General features: G+C 46.8%; 1 protein-coding gene across 3 annotated transcripts in view; it reads left to right on the forward strand.

Moving 5' to 3' along the window:
- Window positions 1–24,425, forward strand: part of LOC120978801 (putative RNA-binding protein Luc7-like 2) — a 107,357-nt gene that overhangs the window by 36,084 nt on the left and 46,848 nt on the right. For all 3 annotated transcript variants that reach the window (XM_040407149.1, XM_040407148.1, XM_040407150.1), the window contains one exon: window positions 7,682–7,780. In XM_040407149.1, the coding sequence (XP_040263083.1) occupies window positions 7,682–7,780 (99 nt within the window). The remainder of the gene's footprint in view (window positions 1–7,681; window positions 7,781–24,425) is intronic.

The following is a 24,425-nucleotide window of genomic DNA, read 5'->3' on the forward strand; positions in this document are numbered from 1 at the left end:
TGGTTCCGGCTTGGTTGCCCCCGTTGGGGCTTGACAGTTCTTTTTTTCCGGTTGGTGGTTATCTTTCACTACTTGGACACGCAACTGGTAGTCTCTCTCTCCAGGCTGAAGGGTATAGCTGATGGAGGAGGGGCTTACAGCTTTCACTTAGTGTCACGCCTCCTAGGGAGCAGAGCTATACCCATGGTTTCCTGTGTCCCCCAAGGAAGAGCGAGAAAGAGACTTTACTGGTAAGTAATACAAAAGTCTCCTTTTTCCACACAAGCACACACACACTCCCCTATGGCCCACCAGACGTTCTCGGCCGAGGAAGCGTACGCCCTGCTTGTCTCCGAGATCCCCAATGAGGACGAGGATGACCCCAGTTTCCTCTTGTCATCCGCGTCCTCCTAATCATCTAGTGTTGATGAGCCCCCAAGACGGCAGAGACGCCGCCAGGCAGAGCCAGGGGACCCCCATGCCAGGGACCCTGTGGCCCACACTAGTATGAGCAGACCTGGGGCTCGTACTAGTTTTCCGGCCCACCAGATAAGTCCACCTGAGCCCCCTACCAGTGAACTTGTCTGGTGTACCCCAGAGGATTTTGAGCCCGTAATTCCTGACTTTGTTGGCCAACCAGGAATCCAGATTCGCACAGTGGGCTTCACTGAATGACTTTTTTAGTTTTTTCTTTTTTCAGTGACCACTTTGTGAATCTGGTGGAGCAAACAAACTTGTTCGCCCAACAGTTCATTGCTCAACACCCGGGCTCCTTTTTGGCTAGGTCCGGTGGCTGGACTCCAGTCAATGCAGCCGAGATGAGGACGTTTTGGGGCCCGTGCTGCACATGGGCCTAGTCAAAAATCCCAGGGTCACGCAGTACTGGAGTGGGGGACTTCCTCTTCCAAACTAGGGATCGACCGATTATCGGTTTGGCCGATATTATCGGCCGATATTGAGGATTTTGAACGTTATCGGTATCGGCATCTATTTTGCCGATATACCGATAACGTATGGGGAACACAGAACTCGCTGCTCTCAGCGCTCTCTGTGTTCCCTCCGCAGCACAGGGGAGAAGGAAGCAGTGTCTCCTCCCCCTGTGCTGCTGCTGCCGCTGCCGCCAATGAGGGGATAGAACATAAGAGGAGGGGAGGGGCTGTGGCCGCTGCGCCACCAATGAAGATAAGCCTTTCATTCATTCATATATACAGGAGGCGGGAGCTGGCTGCAGAATCACATAGCCGGCTCCCGACCTCTATGAGCAATAGCTGCGGTCCGCGGTAGTTAACTCCTCAGGTGCCGCGGATCGCAGCTACCGCTGATAGAGGTCGGGAGCCGGCTATGTGATTCTGCAGCCAGCTCCCGCCTCCTGTATATGAATGATCGATAGACTTATCTTCATTGGTGGCGCAGTGCGCCCCCCCAAGCCCCCCAGTATTAATCATTGGTGGCGCAGTGCGCCCCCCACCCCCATCCCAATCCCGGCCAATAGTAAAAACATTGGTGGCGCAGTGCGCCCCCACCCAGTATTAATCATTGGTGGCAGTGGCCACAGGATCCCCTCTCCCCTGCTCCTCCGATCGGTTACCATGGCAGCCAGGACGCTATTGAAGCCCTGGCTGCCATGTTCAGCTCCATGCTTCTCTGTGCACTATGCACAGAGCAGCAGGGACAGTGTGAGATCCTATTCACCCTGATAGAGATCTATCAGGGTGAATAGGACAAGGGTTCTAGTCCCTAAGGGGGTTAAAAGTTAGTAAAAAAAAAACACAAAAATATTAAGTATAAATGAAAAAGATTTATAAAAAAAAAATACACATTAACAATAAACAAAAAAAATACACATTAACAATAAACATATTAATTTTCAGCAGATTCGTGTAGGAATTTTTTTTTTTTCTCAAAAATGAAAATTCCCAGAATATCGGTATAAATTATCGGCTATCGGCCTGAAAGTTCACAAATTATCGGTATCGGCCCTAAAAAATCAATATCGGTCGATCCCTATTCCAAACCCCACTCTATTGTATGGCCATGACACGTTCCCGTTTTGAGGCCATTTGGAAATGCCTGCTTTATGCAGATAATGCAGCATGTGGCCCCCCGAGGTGATCCTGCCTATGACCGCCTGTACAAAATCAGGCCGGTCATCGATCACTTCGGGGCCAAATTTTTGGAGGCCTATGTACCTGGAAGGGAGGTCGCTGTTGATGAGTCTCTCATTGCTTTCAAGGGGAGACTCATTTTCCACCAGTATGTTCCCTCTAAGTGGGCGAGGTATGGCGTGAAGCTGTACAAACTTTGTGAGGCTACCTAAGGGTACACTTCCAAGTTTCGTATGTATAAGGGGCGAGATTCGTGTATTGAACCCCCAGAATGTCCCCCCACTCTGGGTGTTAGCGGGAAACTTGTGTGGGACCTTATGCACCCACTGCTAGATAAGGGTTACCACCTGTACGTGGATAACTTTTATACTAGTATCCCCTTGTTCCAGTCCCTCACCCCAGATCCACGTCCGCTTGTGGGACCATGCGGAAAAATCAACGTGGCCTCCCTACCCAGCCCCTCCAGGTACCTATCCCCAGGGGTGACACCCGTGCCCTTACCAGTGGAAACCTGTTGCTGGTCAGATATAAGGACAAGAGGGATGTCCTTGTACTGTCCACAATTCACGGTAACGGCATCACCCCTGTCCCTGTGCAAGGTACCGCGGCAACGGTCCTCAGGCCCGATTGTATCGTGGACTACAATCAGTATATGGGAGGAGTTGATCTCTCTGATCAAGTCCTCAAGCCATATAACGCCATGCAACGCCATGCGCAAAACCCGGGCATGGTACAAAAAAGTTGCCTTGTACAACTCTTTTGTGCTGTCCCGAAGCGCTGGCAACACGGAAATTCCTGCAGTTCTTTGAGGCAGTCCTCAAGGCCCTGATCTTTTCTGACCGGGAAAGAGCAGGCCGGAGTACCTCGGGAACTGGAGGTGCCCGGATCATCCCTGGCCAACACTTTCCAGGTGTGGTCCCCTATACTGGAAAGAAGGGACGGTCCCCAAAAATTTGCAGTGTGTGTCACAGGAGGGGGGTACGGAAGGACACCACCACTCGGTTTGACATTTGCCCAGATCATGCGGGCCTCTGCATTGATGGCTGCTTCAGGGAGTACCACACTTCCATGGAGTACTAAATTTATAATCCCCTTCCCCAATTTTAATTCTATTTGGCCACAGACAATTGCCCAGAAAAAAAAAAAAATAATATATGGCTCTCAGACTTTGGAGACACTAAAACAAATTTTTATTTTTTTTAAATATTATTTTGTAAAACTAAAATTAATTAAAGTATACATATTAGTTATCGCCGTGTCCGTAAGAACCTGAACTATAAAAATACCACATGACCTAACTCCTCAGATGAACACAGTCAAAAAAATAAAATAAAAACGGTGTCACCTTACATCACAAAAAGTGTAATAGCAAGCGATCAAAGTCATATGCACCCCAAAATAGTGCCAATAAAACCGTCCTCTCATCCCGCAAAAAATGAGCCTCTGCCTTTCCCATAGTTCAGTGCTTTCATTTAGGCAAAAAAACATATATATCTATATATCTAGTGAGTGCCCTAATGTAAAATGGCGGAATAGACTGGTGATGTGGCGCGGACGACTGGTGTAGCGCACTGGCGCATGCATGACGTGCTTGGTGAGCGCTGACACGGTTGATCGGGCGTCACTACGCTGGGTCTCCGCCTATTAGTGACGCATGATGGTTATGTACTGCGTCACAAGGGGGGGAAGACCGACACATGCGCATTGAGGAGGAATAGACGCGGAAGAGTGGCGTGCCTCCATTGAAGTAAAGACGCCTTCTCCTTATACCCCTGTGCATAAATCCCCAGCAAGGTACTATAATAGTTTAGTTTTTTAGCGCACTTTGCACTTTATTATCTGCACTTTTATACACTAGTCATAATTATGAATAATCACTATTGAATATATTAGTAAACATACCTAGATCTATCGGTACTTAGGTTAACATGTGGAGTCAACTATGTGGATTGTAGCTTATCCTATGAGGGGAGTGCACTGTTGTTGTATTGGTTAATGAATTAATTGGTCACAATGTGAAAATGTATTTAAAGGGCTTCTGTCAGCCCACTAAACCATTTTTTATTTTTTTTTGTTTAATAATAATCCCTACACTGCGATCTCTGCATACATAAGTAAAATAATAATTTTCGTTCAGTAGAATTTGATAAAACGCTATTTTTATAATATGTAAATTACCTTGCTACCAGCAAGTAGGGCGGCTACTTGCTGGTAGCAGCCGCATCCTCCGACCCTAATGACGCCCCCTCCGCATTGATTGACAGGGCCAGGGAACGGAATCGTTCTCTGCTGGCCCTGCCTGTTTTCATTCAATATCTGGCGGCTGCGCCGCGGCCGTACCTATCTTCAATCTGCGCAGGCGCACTGAGAGGCGGCCACTCACTCGGCCGCTCCATCCTCAATGCGCCTGTGCCGGGTGTAGATGTGACGTCATCGGCGCAGGCGCATTGAGGATGGAGCGGCCGAGTGAGTGGCCGCCTCTCAGTGCGCCTGCGCAGATTGAAGATGGGTACGGCCGCGGCGCAGGCACCAGATATTGAATGAAAACAGGCAGGGCCAGCAGAGAACGATTCCGTTCCCTGGCCCTGTCAATCACTAAGCGGAGGGGGCGTCATTAGGGTCGGAGGATGCGGCTGCTACCAGCAAGTAGCCGCCCTACTTGCTGGTAGCAAGGTAATTTACATATTATAAAAATAGCGTTTTATCAAATTCTACTGAACGAAAATTATTATTTTACTTATGTATGCAGAGATCGCAGTGTAGGGATTATTATATAAAAACAAAACTGTTTAGTGGGCTGACAGAAGCCCTTTAAACATGCACGTATGCACTTTATGTTCACCTGACTTGAGAAAGGTTCTGTGAGAGAACCGAAACGTTGTCAATTTTCTGACATGTGTGAATAAACTGCACATTTTTTACTTCAAGGAGTGCTGCGGACTTTCTTTGTTGTTATATATGTATGTGTGTGTGTGTGTGTAAATGAGGCAAGTAAGGAGCCCAGCACCGCCCGCATCCTCCGAATCTCCTCCTTGCTCCCGGACGTCACAAAGTCAGAGCGCCGTAATCTCGCAGCTAGCGCATGCGCAGTTCGTTCCCTGAGGTTGATGCCAGCACAGGGAAGGAACACTATGTTGGCAATGACATTCCACGTACTCGCGCATGCGCAAGGTTACGGCGCTCTAACTTGGTGACCTCGGGGAACAAGGAGGAGATTTGGAGGATGCGGGTGGTGCTGGGCTCCTTCACAGTGGGCCTGGCTGGGCACCAAAAATGTTAGTAACAGCCCCTTTGGCACCTTACTTGCTAGGGATCGACCGATATTGATTTTTTAGGGCCGATACCGATAATTTGTGAACTTTCAGGCCGATAATTTATACCGATATTCTGTGAAATTTCATTTTTGAAAAAAAATTAATATTCCTACACAAATCTGCTGAAAATATATGTGTATTTTTTTTGTAAATCTTTTTTTCATTTATACTTAATGTTTTGGTGTTTTTGTTTTTTTTTACAAACTTTTAGCCCCCTTAGGGGCTAGAACCCTTGTCCTATTCACCCTTATAGAGCTCTATCGGGGTAAATAGGATCTCACACTGTCCCTGCTGCTCTGTGCTTTGTGCACACAGCATCAGGGAGCTTACCATGGCAGCCAGGGCTTCAATAGCCCCCTGGCTGCCATGGTAACCGATCGGAGCCCCAGGCTTACACTGCTGGGACTCCGATCGGAGGAGGAGGGGAGAGGGGACCCTGTCGCCACTGCCACCAATGATTAAAACTGAGGGGGCTTGGGTGGGTGGGGGGGGGGGGCGCACTGCGCCACCAATGTTTTTAAAGGGGGGGCGGAAAAATGAAACTTTTTTTTTTTCCATTAATCACTTGCATGCCGCCGACCTCCTGTGGCTGTTCTCCTCTGTGTGGTGGTCCTCATATCTTCTCTCTGGGCTCCCGAATCCTGACAAGTTGTTTGAGGACCTTTCCCACTCTGCCAATCAGTGGCCGCAGCTGTGTCACGTGTCAGTGCAGTGATTTCCTGCTGAGCCAGTCACTGTTCTGACACATGACACAGCTGCAGCCACTGATTGGCTGAGTGGGAAAGGTCCTCAAAGTCTTGTCGGGAGCACAGAGAGAAGATACCAGGACACAGAGAAGAAGGGGAGCTGCTGCAGACGGGAACAGGCCCAGGTGAGGAGCATCATTTTTTACACAACATTAATAGAGGGGGGAAATGTCTTATGTTGGGGGGCTGATGTGACATGGGGGGATAAATGTGCCATGGAGGGGGTTGAAATGTGACATGGGGGGGGGGGGGGGGGGGGTGAAATGTGACACAAAGGGGGTGATGTGACATGGAGGGGGAGGGGGAGAAATGTCACATAACCCCCTCCATGTCACATTTCTCCCCCCTCCGTGTCACATTTCAACCCCCTCCATGTTACATCACCCCCACCGAGTTGTGGGGGGGGGGGGGGGGGGGCGAAATGTAGCTTTGCTTGTGTGTGCAAAAATCCTTGCACCGGCCCTGCCTGAGGGGTTAACTACCGCAGATCGCAGCTACCGCTCATAGAGGTCTGGAGCCGGCTATGTGATTCTGCAGCCAGCTCCCGCCTCCTGTTCAATTTGAATGAATGAGAGATTTATCTTCATTGGTGGCGCAGTGGCCAAAGCCCCTCCCCTCCTCTTCCCATCTGTCTCTTCATTGGCAGCAGCAGCAGCAGCACAGGGGGAGGGAGACACTGCTTCCTTCTCCCCTGTGCTGCTGAGGGAACATGGAGTGCGCTGAGAGCAGCACGATCTGTGTTCCCCATATGTTATCAGAATATCGGCAAAATAGATGCCGATAACTGTCAAAATCCTGAATATCGACCGATAATATTGGTAAAACCGATAATCGGTCGATCCCTATTACTTGCTATCTATATATATATAGCAAAAAAAAAAAAAAACACTGGCAGCACCACCCTGGATAGTGTGGAAAAATAGACGGGTGCAATGTCCAAGTATGGTAAAAAGGTGCTTACCCACTTTAGAAGACAAAAAATCGGACTGCACTCCAAGCATTTCTTCAAAAAAGTTAGTTTTTATTTACCCATAAGGTGGCAAAGCGACGTTTCGGCTCAAGCATGAGCCTTTCTCAAGCTTGAGAAAGGCTCATGCTTGAGCCGAAACGTCGCTTTGCCACCTTATGGGTGAATAAAAACTAACTTTTTTGAAGAAATGCTTGGAGTGCAGTCCGATTTTTTTGTCTCATATATATATATATATATATATATATATATATATATATATATATATATATATATATATATATATATATATATATATATATATATATATATAATATATATATCGTTTTTTTGACACAATAAAAGCACTGAGAGCTATGGGGATATTGCGGACATGCTATCAGCGATCTAGCAGCTCTATAGGCAAAATCCAGGTGACAGAATCCCTTTAAGCTGATCCCTGCAGCCTCTGTCACCAGACGCACAGCGCTGTACAAAGTGTAGTGGCAATGCCGGGTAACTACAGTTCTGCTGTCATCTTTATTACTAAAGTAATTATTTCTGTAATGAACTGTAATTTTTCTTCTGCAGAGAATGGATCTGGGAGAATGTTTGAAGGTACATGACTTGGCCTTGAGAGCAGATTATGAGATTGCATCTAAACAACAAGATTTCTTCTTTGAGCTTGATGTAAGTTTTGTTAAATTCTTTTGCCTTCTCGATATCTATACCAATGAGTGCTGTGTTTGCAGTCGAAGCAGAGATGCTGGTCCCAGTGATCATATGAACGTAGGGACAATTGTCAAATGACAGCTGCTGGATCCTACTAAACCCAGCAAAGCCCTCATCATTGTACTCCTCTGTAAGACATGCCATTGACAGCTATGACAGCCTTGGTTATTGTGGAAATGCGGTGTAAAAATAAATAATAAAATCATGTTCTCCAACAGTATTTTCTGACTCGTGGCGGACAAGTTAGATTACAAAAAGTAAGAGAGAAAAAAATATTATTATACGCTTGTGTCAATTTGTTAATATATGGATGCTGATAATAATGCTTTTCTGCCATGTGGTCAAGAGATCTTTGACAAATGTTTAAAGTTTAGTGTAACAAATATATAAATCAAACCTGTATTTAGGACAAGGACCTTTTTTGTCTCTCATTGTTTATACATCTGTATTGATTTTGTCACTTTAGTACTTAGCATTTAGTGCTGTGAAATATGCTGGCATTGTACAGGGAGTGCAGAATTATTAGGCAAGTTGTATTTTTGAGGATTCATTTTATTATTGAACAACAACCATGTTCTCAATGAACCCAATAAACTCATTAATATCAAAGCTGAATATTTTTGGAAGTAGTTTTTAGTTTGTTTTTAGTTTTAGCTATTTTAGGGGGATATCTGTGTGTGCAGGTGACTATTACTGTGCATAATTATTAGGCAACTTAACAAAAAACAAATATATACCCATTTCAATTATTTATTTTTACCAGTGAAACCAATATAACATCTCAACATTCACAAATATACATTTCTGACATTCAAAAACAAAACAAAAGCAAATCAGTGACCAATATAGCCACCTTTCTTTGCAAGGACACTCAAAAGCCTGCCATCCATGGATTCTGTCAGTGTTTTGATCTGTTCACCATCAACATTGTGTGCAGCAGCAACCACAGCCTCCCAGACACTGTTCAGAGAGGTGTACTGTTTTCCCTCCTTGTAAATCTCACATTTGATGATGGACCACAGGTTCTCAATGGGGTTCAGATCAGGTGAACAAGGAGGCCATGTCATTAGATTTTCTTCTTTTATACCCTTTCTTGCCAGCCACGCTGTGGAGTACTTGGACGCGTGTGATGGAGCATTGTCCTGCATGAAAATCATGTTTTTCTTGAAGGATGCAGACTTCTTCCTGTACCACTGCTTGAAGAAGGTGTCTTCCAGAAACTGGCAGTAGGACTGGGAGTTGAGCTTGACTCCATCCTCAACCCGAAAAGGCCCCACAAGCTCATCTTTGATGATACCAGCTCAAACCAGTACTCCACCTCCACCTTACTGACGTCTGAGTCGGACTGGAGCTCTCTGCCCTTTACCAATCCAGCCACGGGCCCATCCATCTGGCCCATCAACTCACTCTCATTTCATCAGTCCATAAAACCTTAGAAAAATCAGTCTTGAGATATTTCTTGGCCCAGTCTTGACGTTTCAGCTTGTGTGTCTTGTTCAGTGGTGGTCGTCTTTCAGCCTTTCTTACCTTGGCCATGTCTCTGAGTATTGCACACCTTGCGCTTTTGGGCACTCCAGTGATGTTGCAGCTCTGAAATATGGCCAAACTGGTGGCAAGTGGCATCTTGGCAGCTGCACGCTTGACTTTTCTCAGTTCATGGGCAGTTATTTTGCGCCTTGGTTTTTCCACACGCTTCTTGCGACCCTGTTGACTATTTTGAATGAAACGCTTGATTGTTCGATGATCACGCTTCAGAAGCTTTGCAATTTTAAGAGCGCTGCATCCCTCTGCAAGATATCTCACTATTTTTGACTTTTCTGAGCCTGTCAAGTCCTTCTTTTGACCCATTTTGCCAAAGGAAAGGAAGTTGCCTAATAATTATGCACACCTAATATAGGGTGTTGATGTCATTAGACCACACCCCTTCTCATTACAGAGATGCACATCACCTAATATGCTTAATTGGTAGTAGGCTTTCGAGCCTATACAGCTTGGAGTAAGACAACATGCATAAAGAGGATGATGTGGTCAAAATACTCATTTGCCTAATAATTCTGCACGCAGTGTATAAAGATTATTTGAGGTGTGTCAATTCCTGAAATGTAAAAAGCACACATTTCAAACTGCATGACCTTGTTAAAATATTTGAAGTATTATCATAGTTTTATATGTACTAGGGTTTTTCCTTTGAGGAAACATGTGCAGTGCGCCCCGTTTGGATGATAGGAGCGGGTCTCAATATTCCACCAATCTATGTGATAAAACAATCTGTTTAACCTGTAGGGTATCAGCGCCGCACATCTTACTCTGACTGCGGAGGGTACGGGGTCCCTCTTTCACCCCATCGGGTCCTCGCGCTGCGGTGATGGGGATCTGATGGCTACTTTGGCAGCCCGATGTTTTACACAGGCATTGCAGCTTGCCAACTACGGAAACGTATGAGATCCAGCCCCCAGGCTAGTCAGTGTAAATACTCACAGGCAATGCTTTTGTAGAGAAGATCAGACCCCCAAAAGTTGGGACAAAGATTAAAAGTAAAAAAAAAAGGCCCTTTCCCATAATCTAGTCATATAAAATGCAAAAAATAGAAGAAGAAAAATAAAATAAAGGAAAAACTGACTAATACCATGTCACGACCAGCTATATAAGGCTACTTTCTTGGCAATAACCAAAGACAATTACCTCTCCGAACTGGTTCAGGACCCGACTAGAGGGACGGCCATACTGGACTTAGTATTAACCAATAGACCTGACAGAACAACAGACGTGCAGGTTGGGGGACACCTGGGAAATAGTGACCATAAAGTAATAACCTTCCAATTATCTTTCAAAAGAGCGTTTCTACAGGGAGGAACAAAAATACCAAACTTCAAAAAAGCTAAATTTAGCAAACTAAGAGAGGCCATAGGCCTAACTAACTGGGACAAAGTCCTCACAAATACAGACACAAAATGGGATATCTTTAAAAACATCCTAAAATCTCATTGTGAGAGGTACATACCGTATGGTAATAAAAGGTTAAGGAACAAAAAGAAACCAATGTGGATAAATAGAACTGTAAAGAAAGCAATAAATGACAAAAAGAAAGCATATAAAACACTAAAACAGGAGGGTAGCACGGAAGCACTGAAAAACTATAAGGAAAAAAATAGAACATGTAAAAAACAAATAAAAGCGGCCAAACTAGAGACCGAGAGATTAATTGCCAAAGAGAGTAAAACTAACCCAAAAATGTTCTTCAATTATATAAATGTTAAAAAGTATAAATCTGAAGGTGTCGGCCCTTTAAAGAGTAATGAGGGGGGAGTCGCAGAGAGCGACGAGGAGAAAGCAAAGCTGTTAAATATTTTTTTCTCCAATGTATTCACTGAGGAAAATAAACTGTCAGATGAAATGCTGAATGTAAAAATAAATTCCCCATTAAAAGTGTCCTGTCTGACCCAGGAAGAAGTACATCAGCGACTTAAAAAGATTAAAATAGACAAATCGCCAGGACCGGATGACATACACCCCCGTATCCTAAAGGAATTAAGTAATGTCATAGCCAGACCCTTATTTCTGATATTTGCAGACTCTATACTGACAGGGAATGTCCCACAGGATTGGCGCGAGGCATATGTGGTGCCAATATTCAAAAAGGGGCCAAAAACAGAGCCTGGAAACTATAGGCCGGTAAGTTTAACATCTGTTGTGGGTAAACTGTTTGAAGGTTTTCTAAGAGATGCTATCTTAGAGCATCTCAACGGAAATAAGCAAATAACGCCATATCAGCATGGCTTCGTGAGGGATCGGTCATGTCAGACTAATTTAATCAGTTTCTATGAGGAGGTAAGTTCTAGACTTGACAGCGGCGAATCAATGGATGTCTTATATCTGGACTTCTCCAAAGCATTTGACACTGTACCACATAAAAGGTTAGTATATAAAATGAGAATGCTCGGACTGGGAGAAAACGTCTGTATGTGGGTAAGTAACTGGCTGAGTGATAAAAAGGGTGGTTATTAATGGTACACACTCAGATTGGGTCACTATTACTAGTGGAGTACCTCAGGGGTCAGTATTGGGCCCTATTCTCTTCAATATATTTATTAATGATCTTGTAGAAGGCTTGCATAGTAAAGTATCAATTTTCGCAGATGACACTAAACTGTGTAAAGTAATTTACACTGAAGAGGACAGTATACTATTACAGAGGGATCTGGATAGATTGCAGGCTTGGGCAGATAAGTGGCAGATGAGGTTTAACACTGATAAATGTAAAGTTATGCACATGGGAAGGAATAATGCAAGTCACCCGTACATACTAAATGATAAAACATTTGGTAACACTGACATGGAAAAGGATCTAGGAATTTTAATAAACAGCAAACTAAGCAGCAAAAACCAGTGTCAGGCAGCTGCTGCCAAGGCCAACAAGATAATGGGTTGCATCAGAAGGGGCATAGATTCCCGTGATATGAACATAGTCCTACCACTTTACAAATCGCTAGTCAGACCACACATGGAGTACTGTGTACAGTTCTGGGCTCCTGTAAACAAGGCAGACATAGCAGAGCTGGAGAGGGTCCAGAGGAGGGCAACTAAAGTAATAAATGGAATGGGGCAACTACAGTACCCTCAAAGATTATCAAAATTAGGGTTATTCACTTTAGAAAAGAGACGACTGAGGGGAGATCTAATTAATATGTATAAATATATCAGGGGTCAGTACAGAGATCTATCCCATCATCTATTTATCCCCAGGACTGTGACAAGGGGACATCCTCTGCGTCTGGAGGAAAGAAGGTTTGTACACAAACATAGAAGAGGATTCTTTACGGTAAGAGCAGTGAGACTATGGAACTCTCTGCCTGAGGAGGTGGTGATGGTGAGTACAATAAAGGAATTCAAGAGGGGCCTGGACGTATTTCTGGAGCTTAATAATATTACAGGCTATAGCTACTAGAGAGGGGTCGTTGATCCAGGGAGTTATTCTGATTGCCTGATTGGAGTCGGGAAGGAATTTTTTATTCCCCTAAAGTGGAGAAAATTGGCTTCTACCTCACAGGGTTTTTTGCCTTCCTCTGGATCAACTTGCAGGATGGCAGGCCGAACTGGATGGACAGATGTCTTTTTTCGGCCTTATGTACTATGTTACTATGTTACTTTCACACTATCGTTTTCAATTCCGCTACTGAGATCTGTCATAGGATCTCAATAGCGGATGAAAACACTTCAGTTTTGTCCCCATTCATTGTCAATGAGGACAAAACTGAACGAAACTGAGTGCACCAGAATGTATTCCGTTCCGTTTGGTAGCGCTCCCATCACGTACAGAATAACGCTGCAAGCAGTGTTTTCTCGGTAATGTCATCGGGTGACACAGCACCATGGGTATACGCCCAGCTACCACTAGGAGGCGACACTAGATATCAAAAAGGTTGACTCCGCCCAGGTGGGCTATACCCTCTCCACAGACACTAGGCCAGTGATGTCGAACCTTTTAGAGACTGAGTGCCCAAACTGCACCCCAAAACCCACATATTTATCACAAAGTGCCAACATGGGAATTTTCCCTGAATACTACAGTCCAGTAGGGCTGCGCATCTTCACTCGTCTCACGATTCGATGCGATTACGATTATCAAGTCCACGATTCGATTCGATTCGGCGATGCATCACGATGCATCAAGATTATTACCCAAGTCCCCTTGTTTTTCAGAGGATTCCGGCAATCTGGACGCAAACGGATGCATTTGTCAGGCGGATCCGTCTGACAAATGCATTGAAATACCGGATCTGTCTCTCCGGTGTCATCTGGAAAAACGGATCCGGTGTTTATTTTTTTCACAGATTTAAAGGTCTGCGCAGATCGGAAGAACGGATCCGTCAATGCAGCAATTTTAATGCCGGATCTGGCACTAATACATTTCAATATAAGTTTAAAGCTGGATCCGGCAAGTGTTCAGGATTTTTGGCAGGAGAGAAAACTGCAGCATGCTGCGGTATTCTCTCCGGTCAAAAAACGTAAGAGGGACTGAACTGATGCCTCCTGAACGGATTGCTCTCCATTCAGAATGCATTAGGATAAAACTGGTCAGTTCTTTTCCGGTATTGAGCTCCTAGGACGGAACTCTATGCCGGAAAAGAAAAACGCAAGTGTGAAAGAACCTGAGAGACCATCAGTATGTTAGTCCTGGAGGTTTCAGGTTGATAGATCCTGTGTATGCTACATTGTATCCACAATAACCATCCTCTCAGTAGGGACTGATACACGTGTGAAGGGGCTCTGATGGTGCAGGATCAGTAACTGTCAGTAAATCTGACACCCCAGCAGTTTCAAATCCCTGCCCTTAGCTGAGAGTTGTCAGTGTGGATCACCTCCTGCTGGGAGCAATCTCCAATAGAGTGAGATAAATGTAGACATTCCCAGACTGGCCACTAGGGGCCGCTGTTTGACCGCCTTTCATAGACCCGGAACCTAAAGTTCCGTCCACTGTAGTAGACGGAGGGGAAGAATAAGAAGAGACACAACCGAAAAAAATAAAGAAGAAACATGGCGCGGGCGGCAAAGGTATGAGAAGCGGCAATATGAGCTGTGTAGGTGGCAGGCGGTAGGTGGGTGTATATGCTGTGTAGGTGGCAGGCGCTTTGGAGGTAGATATTACATACTCATAGGTGACAGAACTTACCTCGCCGCCAGCCACCGCACGTCCGCACTGCCGCCTGCTTCTGAGTGTCTGACTGGGAGCCGGAGATGCGCGGAAACCACGCCTCCGGCTCCTCCTCACTCAGTCAGACCTGGCTCACTCAATGTTGTGGCCAGCCCCTCTGACACGTCAGCGGGAAAGAAGGCGCCCAAAAACTTTTTTCCGACTCGGCTGCACGGCGGACGCGACGCTGACGTCATCAACATGCATCGATTATTTAAAGCAACCGCATCGATGCAGAATCGCCGGGGGTCGAATCGCGATGCATCGATGCATCGATTATATTCGACAGCCCTACAGTCCAGTATAGTATATCTTCCATGTACTTTTCGATATAAAAGCCTGTTTACACTCAGTGCGCTGCCTGTGCTGTTCATAGTGCGCCTGCGCTGATGAATGGCAGGAAAAGTCTAAGGCCTCCTGCACATGACTGCATTTGCGGATCCGCAATACATGGGCACCGTTCCGTGTGCATACTGCATCACGGATGCGGACCCATTCACTTTAATGGGTCCGCAAATCCGGAGATGCGGAATGGTGCGGAACGGAAGCACGGAACGGAACCCTACGGAGTGCTTCCATGGGGATTCATCCCGTACTTCCGTTCCGAAAAAAGATAGAACATGTCCTATCTTTTTGCAGATTGTGGACCCATTAAAGTGAATGGGTCCGTGAACCACTGCAGCTGCCCCATGGTCGGTGTTCAGGCATTGCGGCCCGCAGCACGGCCACGGGGTGCACACGTTCGTGTGCAGGAGGCATAAGGCATAGACTTTTCCAGGGTGCAAGTGCCCACAGAGAGGGCTCTGAGTGCCGCCTCTGGCACCCGTGCCATAGGTTCGCCATCACTGCACTAGGCTAATCAGTTTTAGTCTAGTGTCCTTTTTATTTTTGTCTGCAGGTTTCTGCCTGCTGCAGGATGGAGCTCCATCGTGGATATTCACTTTAGTTGCACCCCATGCGGACGCGTACTTTGAGTACCTTGCCGGTCACCCAGTCCCCCATTACTGCATCCGCAGTGGCATGCCGGTAGTCCCACGTAACTGAGTTTTTTCCCGAATGGGTGACCCTGCGGCGCTTGAAGACCCCCCCCCCCCCCCCCCCCTCCCCTTCCCCAATCTCATTTAAGCGCAAGCTTTAGCCCTGTGGGCAGAGTTTTCACTTAATTCTGGCTTCAGGGCCTCCATCTTGTCAGCATCAATGATCATCCCATAAAGCCTTCCTGCACGCTTCTGCGGCAGCCGCAACACCCCTTCGGGGACACAGCACCTGGTGTCCGGTAGGACAGCCTCCGGCTGACTGTCTTTCTTTTTTTCTGGCTGGCAATGCTGAGAAGTCCCCCATTCCCAGCCCACCTTCGGGGTCGCCACGTATTTTTCGTGTGCCCATTGCTGTAGAAAGTCGCCATACGGTCAGCCTGACCCTGTTTGTGTGCATTGCCTGGTCTCCAGGATCCCTCAGGGCTCCCTGCCCCCACTTTCTGCATAGGCCCCTCCTGAATGGGTCCCTTCCCTGTCACAGGCCATAGGGAATCTAGCCCTACCCTCCCAATCTATGGTGGAGTTATTGGACCACTTACCTACCCAAATGCAGCCGCCTCTGCCCCGCCAGGGACTCCTCTACTAACTGGGTACGCTCACGCTCAGCCACCAGGTCCTGTAATCGTCCTCGGGTTGTCTCAACTAGGTCCTGCTCCTCCTCTGTATCCTCGGTTACTTCCGGGACAGAAATCCCTGCCCTCATGCGGCATCATAGGCCCCCCCTTTGCTTCCTGCCTCGGTCCATATCAGGGGGCAGAGTCCAATAGCGGCCTAGGGTCTCCCCTCATAGGTCCCGCTCACCCCCTACAACCTGGTTTCCTCCCAGGACAGGACTAGCACTGAGAGAAACGCCTCAGGTTTCTCCTGCCTCATCGGGGGACTCCTCTGCACCTGTTCCGAGTCTGACTCTGAACAGAGCATCAAGCGGTCTTCCACCATACTGAATCTCTCTGGGTGGTCAAAGACAAATGTCCACTGAGGAACCTCTCCTCTCCAGGGTTGGTACCCCCTTTAGTGGATTTTCAGATGGCACTCCCCTGGTTGCACAGGTAATTATCCACACAGGTAAGTCAGCTTGCTGCCTCTCCAGTAGGTGGTGCTTTACTCGCCACCGTGTTTCGCACGCCGACCCACTTATGTGGTGTCCCAGGTACGTACTCCTTCCCTTTCACAGGGGGTATTCGTACCACTGCCAAATGCTGTATCTGGCAGACTTTCCTGGTTCCAATGTATCTCCTTTTCAGCTGGAGTAATTTCACTATTTAAAGGGTCTGTATTCAACACACCCTCCTAGTCGGAGAGTGTTCCGGGCTACCGTATTACTTCTCCAGATGCTGTAGCCAATACACCATCCTGGTGCTAGTGTGCACCACGCAACCATATTACTCCCTTATTAAGCGGAGTACCTGTAGCATCTTAAGATGCTATAGCCATTTCACCTGTCTGGTTCTAATGCACTCCATGCACTATATTACTCCATTATTGGGTGCAGTACCCGTACCATCTTCAGACGCTATAGCCATTTCACTTGTCTGGTACTAGTGTGCACCATGTAGCCACATTACTCTATTATTGGGTGGAATACTTGTACCATCTCCAGAGGCTGTCGCCATTACACCTGTCTGGTTCTAGTGTGCACCATGCAGCCGTATTTCTCCCTTATCAAGTGAAGTACAGATGCCATCTTCAGATGCTGTAGCCATTGCTCCTGTCTGGTTCTAGTGTGCACCATGCAGAGGTGGAGTACATGTACCATCTCCAGATGCTGTAGCCATTACACCTGTCTGGCCTTAGTCTGCACTACACAGCCGTATTACTCCCTGATTAGGTAGAGTACCTGTACCATCTGCAAATGCTGTAGCCATTACACCTGTCTAGTTCTAGTGTGCATCATGCAGTCATATAACTCCTTTATCAAGTGGAGTACCTATACCAGTTCCAGATGCTGTAGCCATGTCTCCACTCCCATTATAGTGTGCATCATGCAGCCAGATTACTCCTATTCTCAAGCGGAGTATTTGTAGTATCTCCAAGTGTTTTGCCCTATTGGTACAATCTGTGGCCCATACGGCTCCTGCATTGCCCTTTTCTGGCTCTGTGTGCTAGGCAATCATGTGGCCCCTCTTCATGCGGAGTGATGGTACCATCCCCAGATGCTGTATTCATCACTCTGTTCTGGTTCTAGATGCATCTGGCACCCATTACCGTCGTCCTCGGCTGTGTACTTGTACTATCTCAAGGCTCTGTATCCGACAAACCATCTTGGTGGTAGTATGTAACTGGTAACCATATGTTCCCCCCTTCTTGGGGGGGGGGGGGGCGGGGGAGTAGAGTTGCAATTGTTAGATCCAGTATATGGCTGTACTGTTCAGATCTGACACCCGGTGCAGTACCTCCTGAACCAGGCCCTCTGAGTGCACCAAGTCTTCTCATTGCCCCTGTACTAGGCATAGTTTTTTATTTATTGCTTGACGCATTATTTAACAAGACTTCTCAGTTCTGTTATGCACTGACAGGTTTGCTAGGTTTGTTCTTTGTCAACCCTATAAAGTACTACTGTATTCTGCGCTGTAGCGTTACCCCATTTCATGGATGGAGTACTCGCATTGTTGTTACTGCCTCTTTGCTTTGTTTTCACAGAGTTACATGGTCCAGTCCTGGCAGAGTACCTGGATCGCCACTGGATGTTCTATCTTGCGGGGATACGCAGCATTGTGAGCACCAGCCGCTACTGCAGTATCGGGTCATCGTTGGACATCCTCTCTGATATGGCTGTGACGGGACTAGTGAGCGCTACATTTCATTTTTCCTTCGATAATCTGGCTATTATTGTCATCATGTGTTCCAGTTCTGTGGACCCTACTTGAGCCTCTGACTGGGTAATCCTGCTTGGAGTCCCTGCCCCCAATGGTTCTTAGACCATCTAGTTACCCTGGCCTTCACTGGCCGGTTCCCTCTGCGGAAGCTACTCATGGCATCTCTGACCGCACATGCTCTGTATGATAGCTGCTTCTTTAGGCCCGGTTTGGTTCTTTTCCCTCCTGGGTCCCCATAGGCTTGTTTCCCTTTTGAGATTCTAATCTCTTCCAGTCTACCCAGGTACAGGTCCTGGTACCTTGGAGTTGTTGCTCCGGTTTGCAATTTACGTTCGTTTTGGTCACTTCTGGGATGGAGCTTTCCCTTTATTGAGAACTGTTCCTCCTTAGGCTGTTTGGGGTCCTCTCTCTTCTACTCCAATATCTCTCAGACGAGTGTGTCTCCACTTGTATCACCAGGGCCTGCGACTGGTTCCTTTTTTCCTGAGGCTTCATGTGGCCAGGGATTCTCTGGTCTTACATTTCACAGTAATATTTTCTGAGGCTCAATTCTTGCCTCCTTTGTACGGGATGCATGTCTTTACATTCCCTTCTCCTGGCCATTACCGAGGACCCACTCCTTCCCCAGAGGTTGGCTGCTTTCTCTGGCAGGATGGGGTTTCCACCTTCTCCTAGGGTGTTTCTCTTTTCCTACCTGCCTTGCAGTGGAAGGAGGCTTGCTTCCTTCCCATGGTGAGTCTTTGCTATTCTTTCTCTCAATCGTTCAGCCTCCGGTGCTTCCCCTGGCCTTCACATGGTGTTTGCCACAGACAGGCCATGGTTTTTGGTCTGAGACAATTTTGAGTTTTTTTCCTTGCCGGATCCTCTTGCTGGTCGGGTTCCCTTGCTTCCAGGCCTTATGGTATCGCCTTCCTTTTGCCGAGGGGTGGTCCACTGGGTCTTCCTTCAGCTTGTCTCCAGGACGTTTTTTCTGGTTCAGGACTGCTCCTGTCCTTTTCCCAGGCATTTTTTCTCCCGCCATAGTACCCTCATAGTCAAATTTTTCTTGTAGGGTATGTTCTCTTATAGATTCTCCTCCTGTAGCATCCTTCTATATGCAGAGCACTAGGTCATCGCCAACAGACTCCTTCCGGTTGTGCTGCTCTTCTGTTTCTTCAGGGGGAGCCCTGGCTCTTCCAGATCCTTCCTTGGGCTCTCTAGTGCGCACTTGTCCTGCGCAAGAACCAAGAGTTGAATATCTAGCCTTGCTCCCTATAATCTAGCTTCTTATTTTTCCACCTTTGGTGGAGCTGGATGTTTCCCCTTGTTCCCTTCCTGCATATGGCCTTTTTTCCCAGGCACTTGTCCTTGCGATGCTGGCGGTCTTCCATAATTTTTTTCTTTGGACTCCTCCTGGTCCTGGAGCTTCTCGTCTCACTTCCTTAGTTTTCTGTCTACCATTTCATGCTATGGCCTCTCCTGGTACTGTTGGGTCACATGGTTCTCCTGCACCTGTGCGTCCAACTTTTTGCATGAGATTTCCTTCCCACCCTCGAGGACTGCTTTGGGACGTCCCATGGTGCTGTGTTCCCCAATGACATTAACGAGAAAATTGGATTTTTGTACTCGCCATAAAATCAGTTTCTCATTCAATTCATTGGGGGACACAGATCCCACCCTTTTGTTTTCATTCTCTTTCTGTCACCAGGCTGCTGCTCTTCTTCTTTCTTCCTCGGTTCAGGACATGTTGGTTCTTTACTTTTGTTTCTCTCTCCTACTGCTATTGGTACAAACTGATTAGCCTAGTGTCTGTGGAGAGGGTTTAGCCCACCTGGGCGGAGCCAACCTTTTTGATATCTAGTGTCGCCTCCTAGTGGTAGCTGGGTGTATACCCATGGTGCTGTATCCCCCAATGAATTGAACGAGAAACGGATTTTATGGTGAGTACAAAAATCTAATTTTTCTGTCCGCGATGTGGTGCGGAGCAAGACGGATTCGTCCTGAGTGACACACAATGTAAGTGAATGGGGACAGATCCATTTTCTCTGACACAATAGAAAACTGATCCGTCCCCCATTGACTTTCAATGGTGTTCATGAAAACAGTTCATGAAAAAAGTAAAACAGCGCTGGAGGGGTTAAAAAAAAATCAAAAAAATCATTTAACTCACCTTAGTCCACTTGTTCGCGATGCTGGCATCTCCTTCTGTCCCCTTTACTGAATAGGACCTGTGGTGAGCATTAATTATAGGTAAAGGACCTTTCATGACGTCACTCCGGTCATCACATGGTACGTCACATGATCTTTTACCATGGTGATTCACCTATACGTGAAAAACGCACAAAGAGGAGCATGCTGCGATTTTCACGCAACACACAAGTGATGCGTGAAAATCACCGCTCATGTGAACAGCCCCATAGAAATGAATGGGTCAGGATTCCGTGCGAATGCTGTGCGTTCACCTCCCGCAACGCATCCGCGCGGAAAACTCGCTCGTGTGAAAGGGGCCTAAGAATTTCACATGATCCACTCCATAAGGTGAACGCTGTAAAAAAAAATTATAATAATAAACTGTGCCAAAACAGCAATTTTTTTTTTTGGTCACCTTGCCTCATAAAAACTAATATCAAGCGATCAAAAAGTCGTATGTACCCCAAAATGCTAATGAGAAGTCACTTCATCCCGTAAAAAACGAGCACCCATATAACACAATCGCCAAAAAATGTTAAAAAAATAAAAATAAAATGGCTTTCAGAAAATGACAACTCAAAAACACATTTTTTTTTTTTCTTTTCCAAAATGCTTTTGCTGTGTAAAACTTAGCGGTCGACCGAGTTATGAAAAAAAAATATAGCACTGTAAATCTGATGGGCAGCAATATATAACTAAGGGCTCTTTCACACTTGCGTTCTTTTCTTCCGGCATAGAGTTCCGTCGTCGGGGCTCTATGCCGGAAGAATCCTGATCAGTTTTATCCTAATGCATTCTGAATGGAGAGAAATCCGTTCAGGATGCATCAGGATGTCTTCAGTTCCGGACCGGAATGTTTTTTGGCCGCAGAAAATACCGCAGCATGCTGCGCTTTTTGCTCCGGCCAAAAATCCTGAACACTTGCCGCAAGGCCGGATCCGGAATCAATGCCCATTGAAAGGCATTGATCCGGATCCGGCCTTAAGCTAAACGCCGTTTCGGCGCATTGCCGGATCCGACGTTTAGCTTTTTCTGAGTGGTTACCATGGCTGCCGGGACGCTAAAGTCCTGGCAGCCATGGTAAAGTGTAGTGGGGAGCGGGGGAGCAGTATACTTACCGTCCGTGCGGCGCTCCAGAGTGACGTCAGGGCGCCCCACGCTCATGGATGACGTGTTGCATGGATCACGTCATCCATGCGCATGGGGCGCCCTGACGTCATTCTGGAGCGCCCCGGGAGCCGCACAGACTGTAAGTATACCGCTCCCCACTACTACTATGGCAACCAGGACTTTAATAGCGTCCTGGGTGCCATAGTAACACTGAACGCATTTTGAAGACGGATCCGTCTTCAAATGCTTTCAGTTCACTTGCGGTTTTCCGGATCCGGCGTGTAATTCCGGCAAGTGGAGTACACGCCGGATCCGGACAACACAAGTGTGAAAGAGGCCTAAGCTAAACAAGTTTTAAGCACAAAAAATTATATTTCCTCATTTCCCTGGTTCTCTTCTGGCCCTTTGTTTACCTGCAATAACAACTATCTCTGCCGCTCCCCCTGCTCCGCAAAGGCAGTGAATAAATCTGCCCTGAGTGATATGTCATACTGCGGGGAGACTCAGCAGCATGTTGTATGTGTAGGACTGCAAGTCTCAGCTGTACAATGACACTGCTGATGCACACAGTATCTTCCCCATACCTGTTCTTGTGCAATGCTCTGCAGAACTCCTCCAGTCTGTTAGCTCCTGTGCCCAGCATTTGTCTCCTCACTGCGTGGCCAGCACAGTGACTTGTGTACAGACACATCTGCTTTTTCAGGTTTGTGCACCAAAGAGCAGGAAGAGAAGCTGACCCTCAGTAAAATCTGAGAAAGCAGCAACTGTAGATGCAGTAAGTGCATTGTAAAGCCTTTACATTTGATTAGTTAGAAACCTACAAAGAACAAAAAAAATAACTGACAACTCCTTTAACAAAAATTAAACAAATAGACATATTTAGGTATCGCTGTGTGCATAATGATTAGCAATGGCTCACTCTACCATATACAAGGATTGGTGCTCTAGTCCAGTGTTTCCCAACCAGTGTGCCTTTAGCTGTTGCAAAACTACAACTCCCAGCATGCCCGGACAGCCTTTGGCTGTGCGGGCATGCTGGGAGTTGTAGTTTTGCAACATCTGGAGGCACACTGGTTGGGAAACACTGCTCTAGTCCAATTGAATCACCCTTCCAATGGTAAGTAGTATAAGTATTAAACGCACTGGCAGTATTAGGCTACTTTCACACTTGCGTTCGGTGCGGATCCGTCTGGTATCTGCACAGACGGATCCGCACCTATAATGCAAACGCTTGCATCCGTTCAGAACGGATCCGTCTGCATAACAGTTTTTTTCAGTGAAAACTCAGATCCGACCGTATATTCTAACACAGAGGTGTTCCCATGGTGATGGGGACGCTTCAAGTTAGAATATACTAAAAGAACTGTGTACATGACTGCTGCCTGGCAGCACTCGATCTCTCTCTTACAGGGGGCTGTGACCTGCACAATTAACCCCTCAGGTGCCGCACCTGAGGGGTTAATTGTGCGTATCATAGCCCCCTCTAAGAGATCAGGTGCTGCCAGGCAGCAGGGGCCAGACCCCCCTCCCCAGTTTTAAATTCATTTGTGGCCAGTGCGGCCCCCCCTCCCTCCCCAGTATTATATTCATTGGTGGCCAGTGCGGCCCCCCTCCCTCCCTCCCCAGTATTATATTCATTGGTGGCCAGTGCGGCCCCCCTCCCTCCCTCCCCAGTATTATATTCATTGGTGGCCAGTGCGGCCCCCCTCCCTCCCTCCCCAGTATTATATTCATTGGTGGCCAGTGCGGCCCCCTTCCCTCCCTCCCTCCCTCCCCAGTATTATATTAAATGGTGGCCAGTGCGACCCCCTTCCTCCCTCCCCAGTATTATATTCATTGGTGGCCAGTGTGGCCCCCCCCCCTCCCTCCCTCCCCAGTATTATATTCATTGGTGGCCAGTGCGGCCTCCCTCCCCAGTATTATATTCATTGGTGGCCAGTGCAGCCCCCCCTCCCCCCTGTATTATATTCATTGGTGGCCAGTGCGGCCAGTTGTGGGGGGTTCATATATAGAGAAAACCAGGAATGTGGCTTGGGCTTTTGATTTTGGTATTGATATTCATATGTCTCTTATATAAATATATGCCCGCTTAAATGCTTACTCACAGTTCGGTCGGTCAGCCCGTTGTGGTGTCCCACTTCCGTGGGCTTACCTGACACTGTACAGAGTGTTTGCTATAATCGATGTTATCAGGTGGGAAGGTCGCGTCTCAGCATGGAATTTCAGCCTGTGGTGCGGTTGTATGCAGTATGCATTTGAGTAAGCATTTTTATTTATTTTTTATAAAGTAAAGCATATTGACTCAAATTTATCACTAACAAGAACTACAATGTGTCACAAGAAAACAGTCTCAGAATGGCTTGGAAAAGTAAAAGCGTTCCAAAGTTATTACCACAAAGGGATTTAAGGTGAAAAGTGGTTCGGGACTGAAGGGGTTAATAATAAAAATAGTCTTCAAATGCTTTCAGTTCACTTGCGTTTTTCCGGATACGGCTTGTAATTCCGGCAAATAGAGTACACGCCGGATCCGGACAACGCAAGTGTGAAAGAGCCCTTAGGCGTAGTATTTGCGCTGCTGCTGGACAAGGTACTTGCCTGAGGCATTACCTCCTTTCTTAGGTGGACTAACTGCGCTGGCCGCAGGGGTTCCCCCTTCCGTAGGTGGTGGAATTGCATTTCCGCGGGGTACAATACTTACCTTATGCATTAGCCTCTTCCATAGATGGCATTATCACTGATTTCTGTGTTTTCAGTATGCTTTACCCCTCTCTTAGGTGGAG

This window comes from Bufo bufo, chromosome 9 (genome assembly GCF_905171765.1).
Source record: "Bufo bufo chromosome 9, aBufBuf1.1, whole genome shotgun sequence".
Taxonomy (NCBI): domain Eukaryota; kingdom Metazoa; phylum Chordata; class Amphibia; order Anura; family Bufonidae; genus Bufo; species Bufo bufo.